The sequence below is a fragment of the Aythya ferina genome (assembly GCF_964211825.1).
Source record: "Aythya ferina genome assembly, chromosome: 3".
NCBI lineage: Eukaryota > Metazoa > Chordata > Aves > Anseriformes > Anatidae > Aythya > Aythya ferina.
In genome coordinates this window covers 70,415,055-70,435,960 of record NC_140298.1, presented here as the reverse complement: position 1 = coordinate 70,435,960, position 20,906 = coordinate 70,415,055, and the positions used below count along the sequence as shown (strand labels likewise).

The following is a 20,906-nucleotide window of genomic DNA, read 5'->3' as shown; positions in this document are numbered from 1 at the left end:
TGAGAAGTAAGTGACGGGGACCGGGCCCCCCGGGGCGGCTTCGGCGGGGCCGTGAGGTGAAATCCTCGCGTGTCGCCCCGGGCAGCTCCCGCTCGGCTCCTGGCCCTCTGCCCTGCCACAGGGGTGTTAGCAAGGGGTGGCCTCCCCTGGGAGGCTCCCAAATTCCCCTCTCTTTGGGGTCAGGGAGGCTGAAGGTCAAAAGCACCTCAGTGTGGGTGAGCTGCCCCGAGCCATGCCGCACGTTGCCTTCTCCCGTCATCCCCAGCTGGCACCATGAGCTGACCCAGGAAGCCCATAGCTTTGGGTGACTCTGTACTTGACACGTTTCATCTGATTTTTCCTCAGTTTCAGGCTTCAAATTGCAGGAAGGCTGCAGTGAGGAAGGCCTCGTGCTTCATGCTGAGAAGGGATCCTGTCTGTTAGACTCAGCAGCACCTGCAGGAAGCCCGTTGACAGAGCTGTAATGTGTGTTTTGGGCCTTTAACAAATGAATTTTAAGATATCCTCGTGTATAATCTTGACTTTCATTATGTGACATTTGCTATCTGAGGATTGCAGTTGTCACCCACGTGAGCTACTGGGATGCAACTGGTATTTTGAGTTCAATTTAAGGTATTAGGAAGTAACTACATTTTCATCCTGCTTCACAGGTGTCAGCTTTTGAACCCGTTTCATTTCAGTATTAAAACACTTTCTAGCACAATAGGTCACATAGGCAGACTTTTCCAAATAACTTGAAAGGACATACACGCCCAAATGCAGATTTATTTTTATTTTTACTTTTCTGAGGCTGAGAAGTGTTATTGGATGTGTAGTTTCTGGACACCACAGCATTTAGCTATTGCATACTCAACAGAAGTTAAGATTACTCATCTTAATATATGTTCCTTAATTTTTGCAATGGTGTTTATGTTGCTTTGTTTACAGTACTCTACTTGAAAAGGTGAATTGAAAGTTTGGAGTTCTTTTGGATTCCTAGCTACATGATGTTGTTGGAAAATGGAGCATGTCCAGCAGAATTTTTAGAATTTCTGACTGTTACTGTGTATTAAATATTTTTTATAACAAAAAGCCATTTTGTTTGGAGTGATTAAATCATGACAACAGTATTAAATTGTTATGTGGCGATTTGTGTTCTAGCATGTACTGTGTACTCTTCATGGGGGGAGGGCAAATAGGCCTTAATTGAGGTTTACTCTTTATTAGTAAAATCTGTAAAAATACTGAATATTTTGTACATGCTTAAATCATAAAAGAAATACAGAGTTTACTGAAAATGAGGCATATTATGTACATACTATGCCTTCTAAAATGAGTTGTCCAGTTAATTAATTAATTTCATGTTTTTTAGGTGGTTATGGTGCAACAGCATTAAATATGAAGCGGGATCCCCTGAAAATCAAAAGCACAGAAAATGAATTTCCACTAACACTCGGTCGAGATGTCTCTGGTGTTGTCATGGAATGTGGAATAAGTGTGTCTTATTTCAAACCTGGAGATGAGGTGATGTCACTAATCTGATGTTTACTACAAGCATATAGTTAAAATATACCATGAGCTGTTCAACTTTCATTTCCCTCTTACAAAAATTATTTTCTTATGTTGTTGCACTCTGAATGAGAATTGTCTTGCAATAAATTTTTAGAATGCTTTCTTCCGCAATTCTTTCTCTCAAAAACATCACCTTTCCCTGACTTGCTTCTGCAAGCTAATTTCCTTTCTGATTTTTAATTTTTGGTCTGTTTCAGTGGTAGCAAGAGAGGAACTTAAATATTCTTAAGTGCACTCAAGGTGTGGCTTCAATTTTTTTTACTGAAGTTGGAATTCTAAGGGGAAGGAGGTTTTTTATCTTTTTTTTTTCTTTTTTTTCTTTTTTTTTTTTTTTTTTTCTTGAGTAATTTAATTAGTAAAGGTAGGAACTCTGAAGAATCACTTCCTTAGTGCCCACGCAAATACTGGTATTACTTGCTTTCACCTCTACCTGTTGTTCACCTTTCACCGGTTTTATTATAGCAAATTTTGCCTTCCCCACCCCTCCCCCCCAAAGACTTTCCTGCTATAGAAGTAGTTCTTCTTTTTTTTTTTTTTTCTGAAAAAGTGTATTTTATACATGGTATAGTTTACTTATATAACTCAGCAATCCTTCCTTGACTTGCTCTTTTGATGTTTTTTGTTTAAAGAATAAGCTAAACTGGCATCTAATGAGCAACAGTGAAGACATTCTGCAAATTGGAGAAAAAAAAAATCTTTAATGAATGTGACTTTTTGATATAGGTATAATCTTTTCTAAAGTCACAAAAGTTGATTGTTCTTTTTCTGTTTGTTTTTAGGTATGGGCAGCAATTCCTCCATGGAAACAAGGCACTCTCTCAGAGTTTGTGGTAGCTAGTGCAAATGAGGTAAACCTGCAAAAATGTGACTAACAGACAAAAAGCCCAAACTGTGAATACTGCTGTTCTTTTTTGTTCTTTTTTTTTTTTTTTCTTTTTTTTTCCCCTTTGGTGCGTAAATAACTGTTTCTTAATGCTTGGATTGATCTCGACTCCTGCTAGTTTTGAATCTTCATGATAGTTGAAAACGTGGAATACACGATCTGCAATTCAGTAAAGCTTGTTTAAGTATTTCAGTGTCACACAGGATCCACTGGGTGACTTAGATAAGGTTGATTTTATTTCAGGTGTCTTTTAAGCCCAAATGTCTCAGTCACACAGAAGCTGCCTCCTTACCATATGTAGGTCTTACTGCCTGGTCTGCCATTAACAAAGTTGGAGGACTGAACCAAAGTAATTGTAGTGGGAAAAGGTAAGTAACCTGTTCTGGTTCTAAAACTTAAATGTTTAATTTTTATACTGATTAGCAGCTCGTAAGACGTGTCTGGCAGTGCTGAAGGCTGTTGTGACATCCACAAAGATCAGATGGCCTGAAGATGTTAGGGTCAGACTGTACAAATGCTAAGGAAGGGGCTACTCTAGAGGGAGATTGAGATGTGGAGCCTAAGTGAAGTTTTACTAGTCATAGGTAGGGGAAGCCGCACTTCCCTTGCGTATAATATAAGGTATGTGTACTGTATTTGACTATATAGAGAATTGAAGGATGGTATCTTTAGAATTTAAGGATATTAATCCTTTAGAATTTAAGGATGGTATCAGGACTTTGCCTTTCTGCTTGCTAGGACAGCTATCCCAAAATAATTCTCTCTCAGTTATCTTGACAGCTCACAAAAGGCCTTCTTAATCACAGTGCTGTTCATTTAGTTGCTCGATGCCTGCACTCAGGAACCATTTGGGGCAGGCTGGTTTTCCAGATTTTTAGAAAAAAACGGGTGACTGGGTCTCATTTGACCCATGGGACAGAACTTTAATAAGGTTAGGAAGGTAGAAGAGGAGGGGAAAACAGGCAAGACTAGCAGCCAAATAGAAGAAATTGGCTTTGTTTATCGCCCTGTTAATCTGACAATAGCAGATGAAGGAGCAGAAGAAAAATGCATTGAAAAATTGGAGCAGGTACCATTTTTCTCCTGATAAGGGAAGTTTGCTGCTATTTTGGCCTTCAGATGTTTGTGTTAGAAGATAGCAAAATGTTCTGAACTGAAAGAAGGGCAAAAGTAAAAGTACTGAAGCTGAAAAATAATAGTTAAAACAGCCTTGCTGCATCAAAAGTTTAAGTCATAAAAGAGTAATTGGGCAGTAGGAGTCTGGTTACCTGACCTTTTATCTTGGGTGTTACTGTTGTAATGCAACACATTGTAAAGGACACTAGACTTACTGAAATTCTTCACCCACCTCTTTAGAAGGTAATAGAGGGAGGGGTTGTTCATGTACCACAGTGAATTTCATCATGAAAATATAAAATGATTGTTTGCTCTAAAGATAAACAATGTATTGAGAAAATAAATGGCAAAATTTGAAACAATTCCAGAGTTGTTACTGAAATTAACTTGAGCTAGTAATAAAATTCCGAATGTATCATCTCCCTTTTTATTTCTTAAGTATTTAGATTATTTTGTCTTCCATATGTAAATAGAATTAATGTTGGTAGGCTAGCCTTGTTTAAAGTATCTTTCCAATATTCAGATAAGCGTTTTGATTGCTCAAAGTGAAACGCAAACTCCATTTACATCACATCTTTACCTTTAACATTTACTTTTATGTTCCCAGTGAGTATTTAAATATTCTGTCAGCAAAAACATTTTTATGTACTTATAAAATTATGGTGTTTCTCATCTAGAACTTTTGAGTTGTAAAAACAGCAAAGAATGAGTTATGTGATTTTTTTTTTTCCATGAAAAGTTTCTTGTAGGAAAATGCATATAACGCAGTAAAGCAGCTATGCAGAAATATATTTCATGAACTTTACATTAATCTTGCAAGGCAGTAATCTTATAAGGCAAGAATTTACATCATGTTTCTTAATTTCTTGAAATAATTGAACATATTAGTAAGGAGTTACCTACATCAGTAATTTTATGTTGGTCTTTTTGTCTCCTGTAGGTGTTTGTAAATAGCTATGTAGGAGGGTGTTTATACTCACACGAGTGTGTCTTATATTGAAAGAGCATCTGTATTCCTTGATGAAAGCTCCTTCACTGATACTTTATTGCAGTGTTAAGACATCTTAAAAACAGCAAGTTTTTCTATTGGTGTGTATTGTTTTCTTTGCCTTTTTAAAGTGGAAGGGTGGGCTAACTAGGAATGCTTGTTATCAGTCCAACACTGATTGTATTTTGGTCTGTCAGGATTACCTTCTGCATCTGCACATGCTTTCACAAACTTTTACAAGTTATAAACCACTGTGATATATGTAAATATTCTTGCACAAGGTAAAAGTGAATGTGCTTGTTACCCACAGTGTTCAGAATGACTCTGCTGTTTTGAAGTTCTCTGTGGATAACAACCTGGAGAGCTCATGTGTGTGAGGGCCCTGTTTCAGTAGAAAGGAGATATGCCAGTCAGCAATAGCTGCCAAATCTTGCATGCAAAAGCGTGCTAAAAGCAAACCTGACAATTTGAGAAGTCCTGGAAAACTTTATGTTGATATGAAACAAGAATCTTTATCTAAAATACAAAGTCAACATTTCATACATGTGAGTATGGTGGGGAGAGAGACATCAAGATTCTGCTACTCTAAGCTGGTAACATTACACTTCTCATTCATATTTTTGCAGTGAAAAATTAAATAATATAGTACCCCAAGAAAATGTGTTTTTTTCAAAGGCTGTTTGTTATTTCATCATTTTATCTGTTGAGAAGTACAAAGTGAGTGTAGGTTGTAATATTTCTTGATAGGGTAAATGCTTCTTAATACAAAATTAACTGTTAGGGAGATTTTGTTGGCTTAAGCAAATGGAACTTTATTTTATATTGTAACAGCTCCTGCACCTTCAAACACTTCCCACGTCCTTAAGTTATGCCAAACAGAATGCCTTGTCCCCAGCACTGTAAAAACACTCAGCTGTTGAGCTGTGGCACACGATCTCCTGTTTTTACAAGGGCTTTTGAGCTGAAAAAAATCCCTGCATGCAGATGTGTGACAGCCACAGCAGCACACACGCAGCCCAGGGCAAGTGCTGTGGAGTGTGCTGACAGTCTCCTGCAGGTGACCTGTGAGCAGTGTGGGTGGCAGTCACTTGACACTTGGCCTGGAGGGTGCTAGATTGCTCTGTGGGGTGTAGGCACAGTCTGTCTCTGAAATAAAGAGCTTTCTTAAAGTCACTATGTTTGAGGGAGCTTTAATAATGAGAAATTTTGGTAGGAAATAGCCCATGTAATGTAGGAAGAAAGCAAATCTGGACCAGATTTCAACCTCAGGAATCGTAAGTGTGTCTATTGAAGTTGTAGCCAAGCAGCTCCCCACAACTGTAACTATTCTTGCTATGTAAATCCTTGAGCAGGATGTAAGTCTTGAAATTAGAGCTTTGGAAACACAGTTTAACAAGTTTTGTTTGTTTGTTTGTTATTTTTTTTTGTTTTGTTTTGTTTTGTTTTGTTTTTTGAAAGGAGTAACTGTGACTGTCCTTTGTAGCATCCCGGAGTCTTTTCAAGGATAATCTGAATATAAATGTTGCTTCAGACGTCTGTTGTTAGAAGCATGGTTCTGAGCATAAGTACATTTTGGCAGATTTTAAAGTGGCAGGCGTTGTGGTTTCAGATTCTTCATCTGAATTTTTGCAGTTTGGATCAGTGAAATAGGGAACAGAATCTGATGAGTTACAAAAGAGTATCCCTTTTAGAATGGGTATTGTTACCAAAGCCAAGTCTCTTAGGTTACTTCAAAGAATTTTTGTAAACTGAAACTCCAGATTGTATAGCGCAATTTTGACTGTAAAAGCAATTTCCCTCAACATCCAGCACAGGGAGATTTAAAACAGGAAGATCACCAGCTTTTGAAGGTACTGAAATTTTTCTGGCAAACTGAAGTTTTGAGCAACATGATGCTTCACAGCCCTATGCCAAAACTGCATCTTGGATGTTTCTTTTGTTCTGGAATTAGCAAATGGGTCCAAAGTTGATGCACTGTGGCTTCATCTGCAAGGCTTTCTTACTAATTCTCTTTCTGAAGTTTACTTTATAGATTAAAATACTAATGAAATTTTTGAGCAGTGATTAGGCTGCTAACAGTAAGTTTCTCACACCCCTTAAGTTGAATTCTTATCTATAAAATTTAGGAGAGTATGTTCAGTTAAAAGGAACTTTCACTGGATAATACCTTGGTAATAAATGCTTTATTTTCTTGCTTGTGTACCTATTAAAACAAACGGGCATTTTACAGTGTCTTGTCGAGATATACTGAACTAGAAAAATTCTTCTGCCTTTATCTGAAGAAAAAGACAGCTTAATAGAACTTGTTTATGGGGCTTCTTCACTTTCTTCTAGATAAATACTCAGCGATACGCTGGAAAATTATGTTCCATATATTCTGAAGTCCCCAGTCCCTCTAAGTAATAGGATGCTAAACCAGTCTTCTGTTAGATAGCATCAATTTATGTTAAAATGTTAGCAAATCATTATTTTTTTTTTTTAATTTAGGAAATATGACAGTGGAATCTGTGAGATGGAAACATTCTTACTGACTTTGTTCTGAACTAAGCAATTATTTTTGGGAAAGTGTGGATGGGAACAGGATTTTCTGGTGATCAATATTAATGCTGACAGCTCCATTGCCTGGACTGAATGGAAAGCATATGTGAGGAGGTCTCTTTGGCTGGGCTGAGGGAATGGTGATGGCACAGGAAACAAGATCAGAGACGTTAAGTCACATTACTAGGTATCTGAAGAGTTCACTGTTAAGTAACACTGAGTAAAAAATACCATCTTTTCCTTAGAGTAATCTTGGAGATGAATAAGATGCATTAGAATATGTAGTTACTATGCCAAATATTTGAAGTATTTAATAAATTTTAATTTTCTCTTACAGAGTGTTGATATTGGGAGCTTCAGGAGGAGTCGGTACATTTGCTGTACAGGTAATAGAGCACAGCACGCACAGGGTACATCTTCAAACTATTCAGTACAAACAAAATTTAACAAGGGAATTGAGGGAAGGAGAAATGAAATACCGAGCTACCAACTGATCTGTTGGATCTCCAAAAGTGAAATATCTTGAAATTTATTCCTCTCCCTTTGTTATATTGTAGTAGGTTAAAGTAGGAAGCAGGGAGTTTCAAAGAAAGGCGTGAGTGTAGGCAGTGAAAGATTGCACTTCACAGTTCAGGAACAGGAAATCTCTTGATTTGTGAAACCTGTAATATGTAGCCTGTTTTCATTATCTTTCAATCAGCTCTGCTCCATAAATATGAAAAGAACTTGATGTATGAGGAGAAAAATGACGGAGAATGTAGATGATTGCAGTTGTGATTTTCCGTAATCTCTTACTATGTGTAGCTGCTGTGGGTGGTCAGATGATGTAAGAGGCACGAGGCTTTTATGTGCAGTGTATGGAATGGCTTAGATTAATGTTCCCTTACTCTTTGCCCTGCTGCCTTTTTGCCTTCCTTCATTCCAGTAGTCCTAAACTTTGGAGAGCCAACATAGTCTTGTGTTGATCCAATAACTGTGGGAAATCCTCTTTTCATGCTCCCATTTAACTGGGGGATTTTGATCCTCAGTGGTGTCATCAGGTGCAACCATCTTCCTCTTGAGAGTATGGAAAAAGTGTGGGTTGTGTGCTTGCATCACCTTGTTCTGTGTTACTGGACCATAAGCAAAATGGTTTGAAGAGGCTCATAAGAGAATTTTTAGTGATATGTTCTTTGCCTGATCCATGATGAAGCAAGTGGCTGTAGAAAAGGCCAGCCAACCACTGGCTACTTGTAATTTATACCCGATTCATGCTGATTAAACTATGTAATTAAACCAGAGTATATAAATAAATAAATAAATAAAGATTACTGTGAATGAAAATGAGAATTACAGAAGAGATAAATACCTAGCAAAAGTCCTTGCTCTGCTTTAACTTTGGGAGTAGAAGGCAACCTGACATCCTCCCTGTGGTAAATCAGAGGTGACTATTTCTTAGTATTAAAATTGTATTTATTTACGGTGAGATAGAGGTATGGAATACTTAATGAGCAGGTACAAAGATAAAATGTTTTAATCCCTACAGTGGTTGATCTGCTGACAGGTTTACAGATTGTTAGCTATATAACTGTAGAGTAAGAGTTATTGTCTGAGTTACCGGATTCAGAAAGCAAACTGAGCATTTTATTTGAAGTCTTACTTACCCTGAGACCTGGTATTTTCAAGCAGAATTAAAAAACCCACCCTCCTCGCCCACACCAGCTCCTCACTCCTTAAAAATGCCTTAAATATGAATAAATTCTAACCGTGTGACAAGTCACTCTGTGTTGGAACAGTCCCCCCACTCCCCAGTAAAACTACTCACTTACTATACAAATATAATGAGATTTTGTCTTTTTAAGTCGATTCATTGTTTCACTAAATTCTATACTTTTCACCCTTTTTTTCCTTCTTGTGTTTAGCTAGTGAAGGCCTGGGGTGCTCACGTGACAGCGGTGTGTTCTCATGATGCTAGCACGCTGATGAAAAAGCTTGGAGCAGATGATGTGATTGATTACAAATCTGGAAATTTGGAAGAGCAGCTTAAAACATTGCCCTTGTACGTGTTTGCATTGCTTAATACTGAGATGAAGGAACTGGCGGTTGGTCTTTCTGCCTTTTGATTTCTTGGCTCCAGTCTATCAGGACTCCCTCTTCTCCATTTTTTTTTTTCTCTGTTTCTAAAGCCTTACTTTCTAAAGCAAATTTATCCCGGCCCTTTTCAAATGTAATTTGCCAAGTGGGTATTGCAGGCACAGATTTCATTGTCAGATTAAGCCAGTTAATTGGGATTGTGGAGGCAAGCTCACACTTCTGCATGCTTCTCTTCAAAGACTGTGATTTGAACAGTTCTGGCAGTTTCCATTCTAGGATCTTGGAGCACTTAAAACGCATGAATAAATTAAAACAAGTCTCAGGAATCCTGTGTGATGTTAGTAAATAGCAAAATTGATCTTGTATAGGGAAGAAGTGTGTCATAAAGCAGTTAAGTGACTTGCCTGAAGTCTTCTAGCCGCTGTGCTACATAACTGGGAGTAAATTTCTCTCTTGTAACGTTGAGTACAGCTGCCTCTGATGAATAATCGCATTTATCTTGTCACAACAGTTATGTTTAAAGTAGCTGGGGGGTTTCTCCTGAACTGAAGCTTTTTTTGCCTTTGTAATCTTTCCATCTGTTTAAACATGGTCTGCTGTGGCTTTCATTTGAAGATGGTACTTACGTTGCTGTTCTTAGCTAGATGGAATTAATTTGGGAGGAGAAATAGAAATTGTTCAATCTATGAAAGAGTCTTAGTTAATAACTGTGCTGAGAAGGCCTGTGCCCATTATCTGCGGTGTGATTGCTGGCAGGCCTGAGATCAATCGGGGGGGATATTGGCTCTGTCTGTTTGGGCAGAACATGCAAAAATGAACTTAGCAGTTTGCAAGCAGTGCTAAATTGTGCTAAACATCTTAAATGCTAAACACCCGATCTAGTGAGCAACTGATTTTAGGAGCTATGAACAGCGCTTTATCAGGGTGCAGTTTCACAGTACAGCCAAGCCCATCAGTCAGGTGTACTGAGAGGGATCGGTCCTACAACCTTCTCCCTTTCAGTTGGACTGACTCTTCAGACTCTGTGGCAAGCTGCTTTTTTTCCAGGCCATTAGTTTTCCCTGTTTTAATTCCAATTTTGTTGACAGCTGTCAGGTTGACTGAAGAATAACGTGAAATCACACCTTTGGAAGACAGGCAGGAAAAGCTTTCCAGAGATAAGAACTTTTCATTTGCATAAAGGATTTTTCCTCATGTTTGTGGGTTAGCTAAATGAGATATATGTGTACACACATTTGTGTTTCTATTCCAATCTGGGCATTTACAGATGAGAATGAGCTGTGCACCTAACAGAATAGGTACTTGCATAGCTCCCAGTTGCCATATTCATCCGTCACAGGTTCGTATGCTGGGATAGATGAGAATGAATGCTCAAACTGTGGCTTGGTGCCAGAGGCTGCATATACCCGTTCTGTGACATTTTAGACCCTTTGTGTTGTTAGGCTCTACTTCAAATAGGTAGATGCAGAGAAGAGAGCAGTTAGTGGAGATGAAATATCAGTTGATTCATTTGTTTAAGTAACTTTGGCCACTGGAACTGGCTTCCACGTGAAGGCAGCATGAACAGGAGGTGTTCCTGGTCGGGGCAGGAGTCCAGACGAGTGTTCAGATGCACACAGCACACCACTGAATGGTAGAACCAGACCTCAAGCCTCTCCCAGTGGTCTCAGTGGGAGGGATGAAGGGAGAAAGCTCTAGAGGGCTTTAGAGGGAGTGCATCTGTTCCTCAAAAAGTCTGCTTTTTGGAGTTTAAGAGCAGTTTAATTATCTAAACAACCTGTATCTGCTGTGCAGTGAACAGGCAATAACCTGCGATTTTAACTCCCTCTCTACAGTAAAACTGGCATTTAGTTGAAGTCGTGCAGGCAGATTGTTTTAATGTATTGCCATGACAAGTAGAAATGCAACATCTAATTTCTGATATGCCTTATTTTAATCACGATCATTTTCCCTATGTCATGACTTCAAGGCTGTTCTTTACATGTCTACAGATTTGATTTCATCCTAGACAATGTCGGCGGATCCACTGAGAAGTGGGCTCTCGATCTCCTGAAGAAATGGTCGGGAGCAACATACGTTACCTTGGTGACACCTTTCTTGATCAACATGGACAAACTTGGAGTAGCTGATGGCATGTTGCAAACAGGAGTCACGATAGGTTCCAAAACTGTAAAGGTATTTGACACATTTCTGTATACTTGAAAGTTATGTTATCTCCTCATGGCTTCCTTTGTGGCTTGGATTCTAGTGAGGTGGTTCATCCGGAGGCATCTACCTTATTTTCCTCATAGATCTTTAACCTACAGATGCATTTTTATTCTTTCCTTCTTTCTTGCACCAAAAAAATAATGATATTTGGGATGATGCTGATTGGTATATGTGGTAGTTTGGGGTGCTTTGAAGTTCTGAGTCCTTGTTGTGCTTTTCATTGTAGCCTTTTCCATATGGCCTCCGGGTGAGTCCCTCTGACAGCTAGTGTTTTATGGTAAACAGAACAAATCCCTGCCCCATTGAAGTGAGGGAGGGGTTTTGCTGCTTGCTTTAGGCTGGTCAGGGTTTCTCTCAAACATTGTTCCATGACTGATTCTCTTCATCCTATTCCAGCACCAGCCAGTAATAAAAGTGGTTGAGGGTGGCTAAAAAGTCTTTCATCTCTTTCATGTTCATGTGTCTGGATGGTGATATTGATTTTTCTCGTTTAAACCAGTCTCCCAGTGGCCAGTTCAGCGAGGCTTTTTAGAACTTTTCCCTTTCTTCTCTCAACATGTGTACTTGCTCTCCAAATGAATGCTTTTCAAGCTGTTGCCATGGTTTTCCTGTGATAGAATGGCTGAATGAGATTCTAGGTCCAGGACCAATATTTTCAAAGGAAAGCTCAAAAATGAAATGAACAGCCTGGAAAGAAATCATGCAACATTATGCATCATTTTGCAAGTTTCCATGATGTCCTCATTGCATGCCATGTATTAAAAATCAACTCTCTGTGGTGGATGAAGACTCTTATAACAACTTTCTCAAAGGAAGCGCTCTTGACTTGTGCTCGTGTGATCTTCCTAAAATGCTTTTCACATGAGCTGCCATCTGTCATCTGATGGTGATGGCTTTGGCAGATGTGATGGTGGAACATTTAATCACTGGCTCTGAGGCGGAAGGTTCTGAATGTCGTATTGGAGGGTTTGTTTCAACCACTTTCTGCACATGCATAAACATAGAGCACCGTCTCTCTGTTACGTAAGAAATAATGCCATTTGTGGCTGTGGAGACAAGGTCGTTGTTTTTCTCAACTAGCTGACTTGTGCAATTGGACACAAAATTCACCCTGATCCTATTGTGGTAATACAACATCTCTGTCTGTACATTTAATCCATATGCTTAGGTAACGTGTTTTTTTTCAGACACTGGCAAATTATTTCAGTGTTTTTTTTTGTTTTGTTTTTGTTTTGTTATTTTACTTAAGTTGTTTTTGTAGTGCTTCTGTTCTTACTTCTGTTTCCTATTTCAGTTTCTTCTCATGATTTTAAAAATATGTTTGTGATTTTTCTTGCAGCACCTCCTTAAAGGAGTCCATTATCGGTGGGCATTTTTTATGCCAAGTGGCCCGAGTTTGGATGAAATAGCAGAACTGGTTGATTCGGGAAAGGTATGTCAGTTATTTGTGTTTCTCTGCTGAAAGAGGTACTGCTTTGACTCGAAAACAGTGTAATTCACAGCTGAGGAATAAAATGTTATGAGTCACAATGAAGAAAACTAGTTAACAATTGATTTGTTACAGTTTCTGGTTTCTGCCTTCAGCAATGAATTTAGGTATTTATAATCCCTAAGGGTGTTCTGCCTTCTCCCTCTCCTTCTCACCCTTTTAAAAAACACAGAAGGTTACAAGGAAAGAACATCCAGCGCTTGGTTTTAGTGCCAATGGGAGTCATTTAGCATGAACTGTTGAAAATTAAACTCTTTTAGAGGCCTCATTTGGTTTGTTTGGTGAGGATGAACATGACTGTGCGTATGTCTGCATATGCAAAGTTCCCTAGGCTGGATGATGAGGAGCCTTGCACTTAATGTGTGCAGAATGAGAAAATTTGGGTTATTTCAGGTCAGAGATGATCTGCTTTGGCAAAGTGGTGTCGAATTATCCCACTGCTTCGGAGTATAATGTTTGTGGTGATTCAGCCCAGTGACCTGATACCTTTTGAGTGTTGGTAAGGTTTGGGGGCATCTCAGAGGAGAGGCACGAAGTAGCAGATAGAAGTAGCAGATAGGTTACTGCTTTCCTGATCTTTCCAGGTTTATGAGCTTTGTAGAAGAGGTGTGTGCGAGCACTTTATCACCTGTTCCTGGGAATGTGTGGTGCTCTCGGTCCTGGCAGTCTTCTCTCCTGGAGGATTTCATGGTGGCAAAATCTCTAGAGCAGAGAATACGGGCTGGTAATCTTTTTATGTGGAGCCTAAGTAGAGGAGGAAGTTGGGTCTGCCCTGACAGCTCAGAATTGCAGTATGTGAACTGCCAGGCCGTCTTGTGCTCAAGGGCTGGGCACAGTTAGAAAAATCTAGCACTCTTGAAGACACTTTGAGTTTAGATCTCCCTTTTCTCTATGTTCCCAAATTTTGTACATTTCAGCAAATACATTTCTGTCATATTTTTATGACCTGTTTGCCTCTATTTCCTTCTCAGTGCTGCTGGTCAGAGTGAAAATCCCGAATTCAGCCACTCCTACCCCTCTGTTGTGACTGGGGTGCGGCTGATACCGCACCAGGTATCAGCCACCAGGTGGCCAGGGGAGAGTCTGTGTTTCATAAAAAGTTGCCTACTCATACACAGAGCCTGTAGCAGCAAATACGCTGTGGTGAAGTTGATTCTGGTTAGTTTTACACAATTCTGCATTGCACTTTGAGCAGTGCCTAAGGCCTTATTCCATAGTCTAGGAAGAAACCCTGGAAGATGCTTCTCATCCTATGATCTCATCCAAACACACAACTAAATCACAATTGACTAAGGAACAGAAATGTCCTTGTCTTCGTTCCTACCATTTGTCCTGATCCTTAGCAACTTGTTTTGTGTTCTGCTCCTGCCTTGTATGCAAAACAGAAATGCAGAATATGCCCGTGAAAGCTTCTTGGAAAACACCTGTTTATGCAATAGAGATGGGGCTTAACCAGTGTTCGTCTGCCTAATAATCTGGACAGGTGAACTGTAATGCCTTTTAAAATGTACGTCATGCATACATGAATGTCCTGATGTGCTTTTTGTTGTAAGATGATCGTGGGGATAAAGATGTTTGCTTGTGAGGTTTTTTTTTCCAGTTATTATTCTGTCTGCTAGAACAGGTCATAATGTCAGGCTGTTTATCTGCATAGTCATTGCTCTACCAGGATTTTGCTTGATTTTGTAAAATATTGTAAACACCTGTGTTGTCAACAGCCTTGTATCCCCGGGATGTGTTCCATTTATACACGTTAGCAAGAATGAGTTTTATTGTCAAAAGACAAGAGTTTTCTTAAATGGACAGATTGTCCATTCAGAAGAGTAGGTGTTTGGAAACAGGGGAGGTGGGAGATGTTGGAGGCACTATACCATAATTTCCTGTAACTAAGTGACGAATAAACGTTAGTGTTTGAATTGGAGCAAAATAAATGAGGATTTTAGGGAAGAAATAAATAAATAAAGTGTTAGAATGTAGCAAGAAGACTTGGGAAAGCCAGCAGAGTGAGCTCATGTAGTTGGACCTAGTTTTGCGTGAGTACAGATTGGAGTATTGCAGATTTGGTTACGTTGAAATTTCAGTGAGTTTTCCTTTCTTCTGTTACAAACATCTTAATTTTGGGATTGTGTGATGTCTGAATAGGAGAGCTTCTGAAAGAGAGGCATTTTTCAGGACAGCGTAAATCATGAGGGAGGATTTAAATGAAGGAAATTGCAAAGAGCTGATGGTGTAGAGAGATGATGTTATAGCAAGTGAAGCTTTGAAGAGCACACTCCTGAAGCAGCTGCAGATATCTGTCAGGTGCTCTTTCTTTAGTCCTTTTGCATCGACACAGATTTTTAGTTCTGATGTGTTCCAGCATCTTCCTTTGTGAAAGCAAAAGGAATCCCTGTCCTTCAGAATAGGCACAAAGGCTGAAGAACAGGCACAAAGGGGTGTTCTGTTTGAAGATACTTGAGTTTCACACAGGTGATTTTTGCAATGAGGAGTAAGAGATTTGCAAAATGTCCGCTCTGAGGAAGAGTTCTTCGAGCAGCCTTTTTTAATGGGTAGGAGAAAGAAGGAATTTGATGAGCTGGTAGGGCAAAGGAGGAGCATCGTTTTCTTTTTGTAATTTACCTGCACATTAGCTCAGTTCTGGGGACTGTAAATCCATTTTCAGCTTATGAGCTGTTTTCGCTGCCTTGCTGCATAACATCTTGCCAAGAGACTGTTGTGAGGCTGATGGGCCAGGAAACTGTTGCAACAGCAGTGGACAGGCAGAAAATCAAATACTTTATTGTCAATTTTAGCGATGGTGGCTACTTTTATATCTGTTGAGATGTCTCTTCTGGGGGTTCAACTCAGCCAGTTAATTACAAGCCAGTGAGGATTGGCTTAACGTGGGGCCCACCAAATCAATTGATGAAACGAACGGCAGGAGCGGGGGATCTCTTCCCATGGCAGAGCATTCCTTACAAATTGTGAGGCTCTCAGCTCAAGACAGCTGCAATCAATAGAGTCTTTGGTTCAGGACATAGATTTGCTGGCATACCATTCGCTGAAGCATTGCCACCGGTCTCTGCTGGCAGCGTTGTCACTGAAAGGCTTGGTAGGGATTAGTTTGATGTATTTGTGATGAGTGTTGTGGGTTTGACATTGACAGCCTCGATTTTTGCTGCTTAACTTCTTGCTCCTTTCTGAAGTTGTGCCACTTAGTCCCTGGTGAAAATGTATCAACCTCGTATAAATTGGTAGAAAACCTTTAATTTATAACCGAGCACACACTTTGCCTTTTGTAAAGCCTGGTGGAGGAAGGCAGGCTCATGAGTGTAATAAGGGGAAAGTGGGTTGCTGCGTTCTTGCTGGACCATGGCAGAGTGTGGGTTAGTGTGATTTCAGAGAAGGGAGGCTAAAGGAAAAAATAAGGTCTCAGATCACGAGAGGATCACCCTCTATTGGTGCCTTTCCAAATAGATGTTAGAGCACATGCACACCTAAGGAAAGCAATTGCTTGTACCTGGTGTAACACAGGGGTGATACTGGGCATACTTTTTGCTGCAGAGACTGGTTGCCTGACTTAGCAGCCTGCTTTTGTGGATCCAAGGACAGGATGCTCGCTGTTCTTTGGCCCTGCTGTGCCTCTTCCAGTGCAGTGCTGTACACACTCATTCCCACGAGCATCCTTCTCCGTGCTGAATTGTGAAGCTTGTAGCTTTTTCTTTAATTTTGTGTCTTCTTGTTGCAGTGCTTTTGCTTGCCAGGGTGGGTTGTTGGCTAGAGCCCAGAGTTGATAACCAAGGAGAGGTTGCCAAAGACTCCGTTCAGTCCCGTCTCTTCAGAAAGCAGCCTCTCTCTGCATTTAATTATGGCCAACAAAAAGCAGTGATTTTTATTAAAACGCATCTGCTTCTCTGCCTACGAGTGATGCGGTTTGCTCATTCTCTTTACGAAGGTGGAGTGGGATTATGTCACAAAACGCCTGTGAGGAAGACTGATGGAAACCTTGCAAACTGGAGAAATAGCATTCGAGTGTGTGAGCTCGCGTAAACTGTGAGGAGGTCTGGAAAAAATTCGGCTGATACCTGGTGTTTAATCAAATGTGCTGCCTCAGCCTGATGTAATTGTGTATTTTGTAGAATGTGAGCTCCCCACCATCTCCTAGTGGGGAGCTATGCCCAGCAAAGCAGTGAATACAGGGCCGAGAAGACAGCTCCTGTCTGCTGTGGGTTTAATTTGCTGAGGCCTAAGGAGATGCAGGCCATAAGGGAATGTTTTTATAAAATCTGTAAAATATATAGCATGCTTTTCTATATTTCATACTAAATATTTGGACTAAGCTGGCACACAACCCCTTCTGGGCATGCTCCAGGTTCTTACTGCTCTTCATTGTGTTGTGTAGAAGCTGTTGCCAGGGCCAGGTAAGGGATGAGAGGTTTTTAAACCTCTTCACACTCTGAACCATAGCCTGCTTGACTAGGATTTATCTTCTGGTATTTTAATACTTGGAGTTGATACTCGGAGTTACTGTGGGCTACTGTGAGATGTTTGATATTACAGAATGCACCTTGGCTTGAAAAACGAACAGAGTTTGGTAAAGCAGTTGTTGGTAAGACAACTGTGGGAGTAGACCCCAGGGCACCTGCCTTCCACTTCTGGCTCTGCACCACCTCACCACCATTCTCCTCCTGGGTGCCCGTGACAACTGCGTTGGATCGCTTTTCCTTCTGTGAAGTGTTTGTGTGAACATGCCCAGTGTCCTTAATGTGCATGGAGGGAAAGTACACTGGGGAAGGGTGCGCTCAGCTAAAGGGAAGAAATGACAGAACCAGCAGTTTCTGTCAGAAACAGAGCTCAGCATCTTGAAGGGGGAGACTCACTGAAGGCCAAAGCAGGGTATCAGCCTCTTCATTCGTGCCTCAGCTCACGCAGCACGTTTGGGCGAGGTAATTTCTTCATCCTCCTGCTCGGTGAAGTCACAGCGGCCGGCTGGCCTTCTCCGTCAAAGGAGACCCTGGAGGACGTTGAGCACGGTGGAGCACATCGCCCAGGCCGTGAGCAGGGTCGTGCCAAGGCACAGCTCGTGTGCTGGGGGGCAGCAGCTGGAGGGAGGCGCTCTGCTGAGCAAGGCCACCCTTCACAAACCTGGGGAAGAGCCAACGCTCCGTCATCGCCCTTGGAGTCAGAGGACTTCTGTCTTTTTGTTTCTGTCTTTTTGTTTCTCTGTGGGTCTCTGGGGTTTGGTTTTTCTCCCTTCTGAGAAGTTCAAGGCTCTAGGTCTCCCTCCAGCGGCAGGCAGCGGCTCCAAACTGACTCACAACTTGTTAATAGCGAGGGTCAAAGCTTTTGTCATTCCCTTCATGCTTTCTTGCTTCTCCCCTCCTAATTAATTCAAAGTGGAGCCTTGCTAGCACAGAAATGGAGACCTCCGAGGGTGGGCTTGACTTTGCCATTAGCTGGAGCGTTTCTGCTGACCAGTCAGCTCCTGCAAGGTCTGCTCGCAGCCTGCCGTGCTCACAGGGGGATTGGGTATGAGGCCACATCAGTGCTCTCTGCCTTAATCAGCACCAGCAATTACTCTCTTCATTTTTTGAAACACATGAGTTTGTTTCAAGAGACCTAAGATTTATTTCTATATGTTCTGCATCAGAGAGAGTGAAGAGGAAGAAAACATCTTTCAGTCCCAATGTGTTTTCAGATAAACATTTCAGTGCGTGCGTGTGTAATCCTTTCTCTCCCAGACTTTAGCTTAATCCCTTTTCCCTGAACAAATAGGTGTCCCCTGGCAAGGAACTGATGTGCGGCTGTAAATAGGCAGTGTTTTTATTATCCGGTTAATCTCCATTTTTCATCGCACATTCAACAAACAGCAGACGCTTCCCTGCTTGTTTGTCTGCTCACAGGAAGAAATTTTATCTTAGTCAGTGGATTATGGTAAAGGCTGAGTGAATCACTGTGCCGCAACACGGTCAGCCCTTTCGGGGTTATTCAAACAATGGCGCTGAGCAGCCAGCCAGATAAAACCTTTAATGCTCTAGATTGTCAGGATCATCAGTTCAGTAGTCACGGCCCTCTATAGCATTGCCTACAGCCGGCGCTTAAATGGCACGAGGGGTGACAGCAGCGTGGCAGCAGATGGGCTCTCGGGGTTGGGGGGCTGTTGTTTGTAACCGCTGGGCTGAATTTGGGGTTCCTCCGAGTCGCCATGTCACCACTTTGCAGATGGGGTGCCCTGAGCTGTGCCTAGCACGCAGGGCACTCACTGGGGTGTAAGCTGCAGCCCACAGTAACTAAAGCACCCTAAGGGTTTCATGGTCCTGTCTTTTTTTCTCAGCTCCCAAACGTTCCTGGATTCTTTTCGGGGCGTGAAGCAGGGCTTTGTTAGCCGCCGTTGACAAGAGCTGCTTGTGCAGGCACTGCACTCGTGCACGGCCCCACAAGGTTATGAAGGGGTCGGGCTTCTTCCCAACAGGCCCTGCTGAGCAGCACGTGCCTCCTGCCCATTGTCACGCCGTTCGCTCAGCTGCTCGCCTTACCCCAAGACATTATCTCATCCAAGTCTTCTTGCTGCCAGGGGGCCCCGTCCCTGACTTTGCTGAGGCCTGAGATGACGCCTCTGTGCTGTACGCTGGCTAAATGGGATTTTGTCTTCAGTTTAGAAGAGCTAGCTGCACCCCCAGCTAGTGTTTATGTTTTCCTCTGGTGAGAGGATTAGGAGCAGTGGATCAAAGTAAAAGTGTGCTCTGGGCTGATATCAAGGTCCAAGGTAAGAGACCCAGCTCTGGGAGGCAGTTTTGTATGCAGAGCTTTTGTTGGCCTCCGGAAGGATGATTCAGAATGTAATGACAGTCTCTTCTCTTGGACTGGCAGTGACAAATATTTTTCAGAAGCAGCTGGGATTTCTTCTCCCTCCACTGTGGGATCTAAAGAAAATGCTGGTAGGGTTTTCTGGCTCTTTAGTCCATGATGGGCACAGCGAATATGGTAATTTCACCTTCCTTATTAGCAATTGCTCTAAAACAATCCAGAAAGCTACTCTACAAAATTAATGCCAAAATAGCAATTGATGCAAGCTGGGCTTAATGATCTATGCCCACTGGAATACACAGTGGCTGAGTTTTCAAGTGCATCTGAATGATTCAGCAACAAACATTAGTGTACTTTTTTTTTTGGACTTCATTTGTGGCCAGGCCTTTTGAAGATACCAAGGCACGTACTGATGCAGATGGGCACTGGCTTCATAGGTGTCTTCAAAACATCCAACCCTTTGAAAATTCTTGGGTTTAAAAATAAAACCCTTATAGAAATAAGTTTAGAGCCTTGCATGGTGACTTTACTTTTAGAGGCACAAGGTAGGGCTCTGATCTGTGCTACTAAAGAGGTCTCAAAACTTGGGCAGAGAAGGGACCGTGGAAAAGAAGTTAAAAGCTAGTCACTACGTCAAGCAACTTCTGCCTTAAATACTACTGAGAAACCTTCCCCTTCCTTTATACAGCTTTGAAGTGTGAAGGTGCTACAAGTATGTTATTTTATTCCTAATGTAGTAACGCTTTACCCTGCAGATTCAACCAGTTATCGATCAAGTCTTCCCTTTTTCTGAAGTTCCCAAGGCCTTTCTGAAATTGGAAGAAGGACATGCACGTGGAAAAACGGTGATCGATGTTGTTAATAAAAAATAAAATATCGCTAATCACTGTACTGCCTTCAGTCATCCTTAACTGGTAAAAGACACTTGAACATGAAGTGGTATGGAGCAACTGTTTTTTCTTACAAAGCTCTTAAAAGATGCATTGTTTTAAAAAAATGACCTTGTTTTAGAAAAGTCACTGATTCCTTTATATTCTTACTAACTGTGAGTACTCAGACAAGAAATACTGTCTCTTCAGGTGTTTCTATACGAGAAACATGTTGCAAGTGCAGTTGTGACTGTTGCAGAACATTCCTCAGTCTTGGGACATGAGGAGCACAGCAACATTTTCAATTTATAGGTCTTTGGAACTTTTGTTTTCTATGTAGTTTTAGCTAAATGTTGAAACACTTCCATTGGATTGTCAATATGAAACTTGTGTAGTCTTTTTTTC

At 41.1% G+C, this 20,906-nt stretch overlaps 1 protein-coding gene across 2 annotated transcripts; it reads left to right on the top strand.

The window, feature by feature from the left end:
- Nucleotides 1–2,330: 2,330 nt before the first annotated feature.
- RTN4IP1 (reticulon 4 interacting protein 1) lies at nucleotides 2,331–20,523 on the top strand. Of its 2 annotated transcripts, XM_084514560.1 has the most exons (7): nucleotides 4,501–4,639; nucleotides 7,026–7,263; nucleotides 7,414–7,462; nucleotides 8,978–9,114; nucleotides 11,141–11,324; nucleotides 12,697–12,789; nucleotides 20,388–20,523. In XM_084514560.1, exons 2-7 carry the CDS (start codon nucleotides 7,214–7,216, stop codon nucleotides 20,502–20,504), a joined length of 630 nt encoding a protein of 209 aa, XP_084370686.1. In that variant the 5' UTR covers nucleotides 4,501–4,639; nucleotides 7,026–7,213; the 3' UTR covers nucleotides 20,505–20,523. The 2 variants fall into 2 exon arrangements, with proteins under 2 accessions (XP_084370687.1, XP_084370686.1); XM_084514561.1 differs by lacking the exons at nucleotides 4,501–4,639; nucleotides 7,026–7,263 and adding an exon at nucleotides 2,331–2,399.
- Nucleotides 20,524–20,906: the final 383 nt, after the last annotated feature.

What these genes read in the sequence shown, in the direction of transcription:
- RTN4IP1 (XM_084514560.1), top strand. Translation starts at nt 7,214, where the DNA reads ATGGTGATGGCACAGGAAACAAGATCAGAGACGTTAAGTCACATTACT. An exon ending in ACGTTAAGTCACATTACTAG is followed by an intron (nt 7,264 to 7,413) that starts GTATCTGAAGAG and finishes TTTCTCTTACAG; the next exon opens with AGTGTTGATATTGGGAGCTT. An exon ending in TAGGTTCCAAAACTGTAAAG is followed by an intron (nt 11,325 to 12,696) that starts GTATTTGACACA and finishes TTTTTCTTGCAG; the next exon opens with CACCTCCTTAAAGGAGTCCA.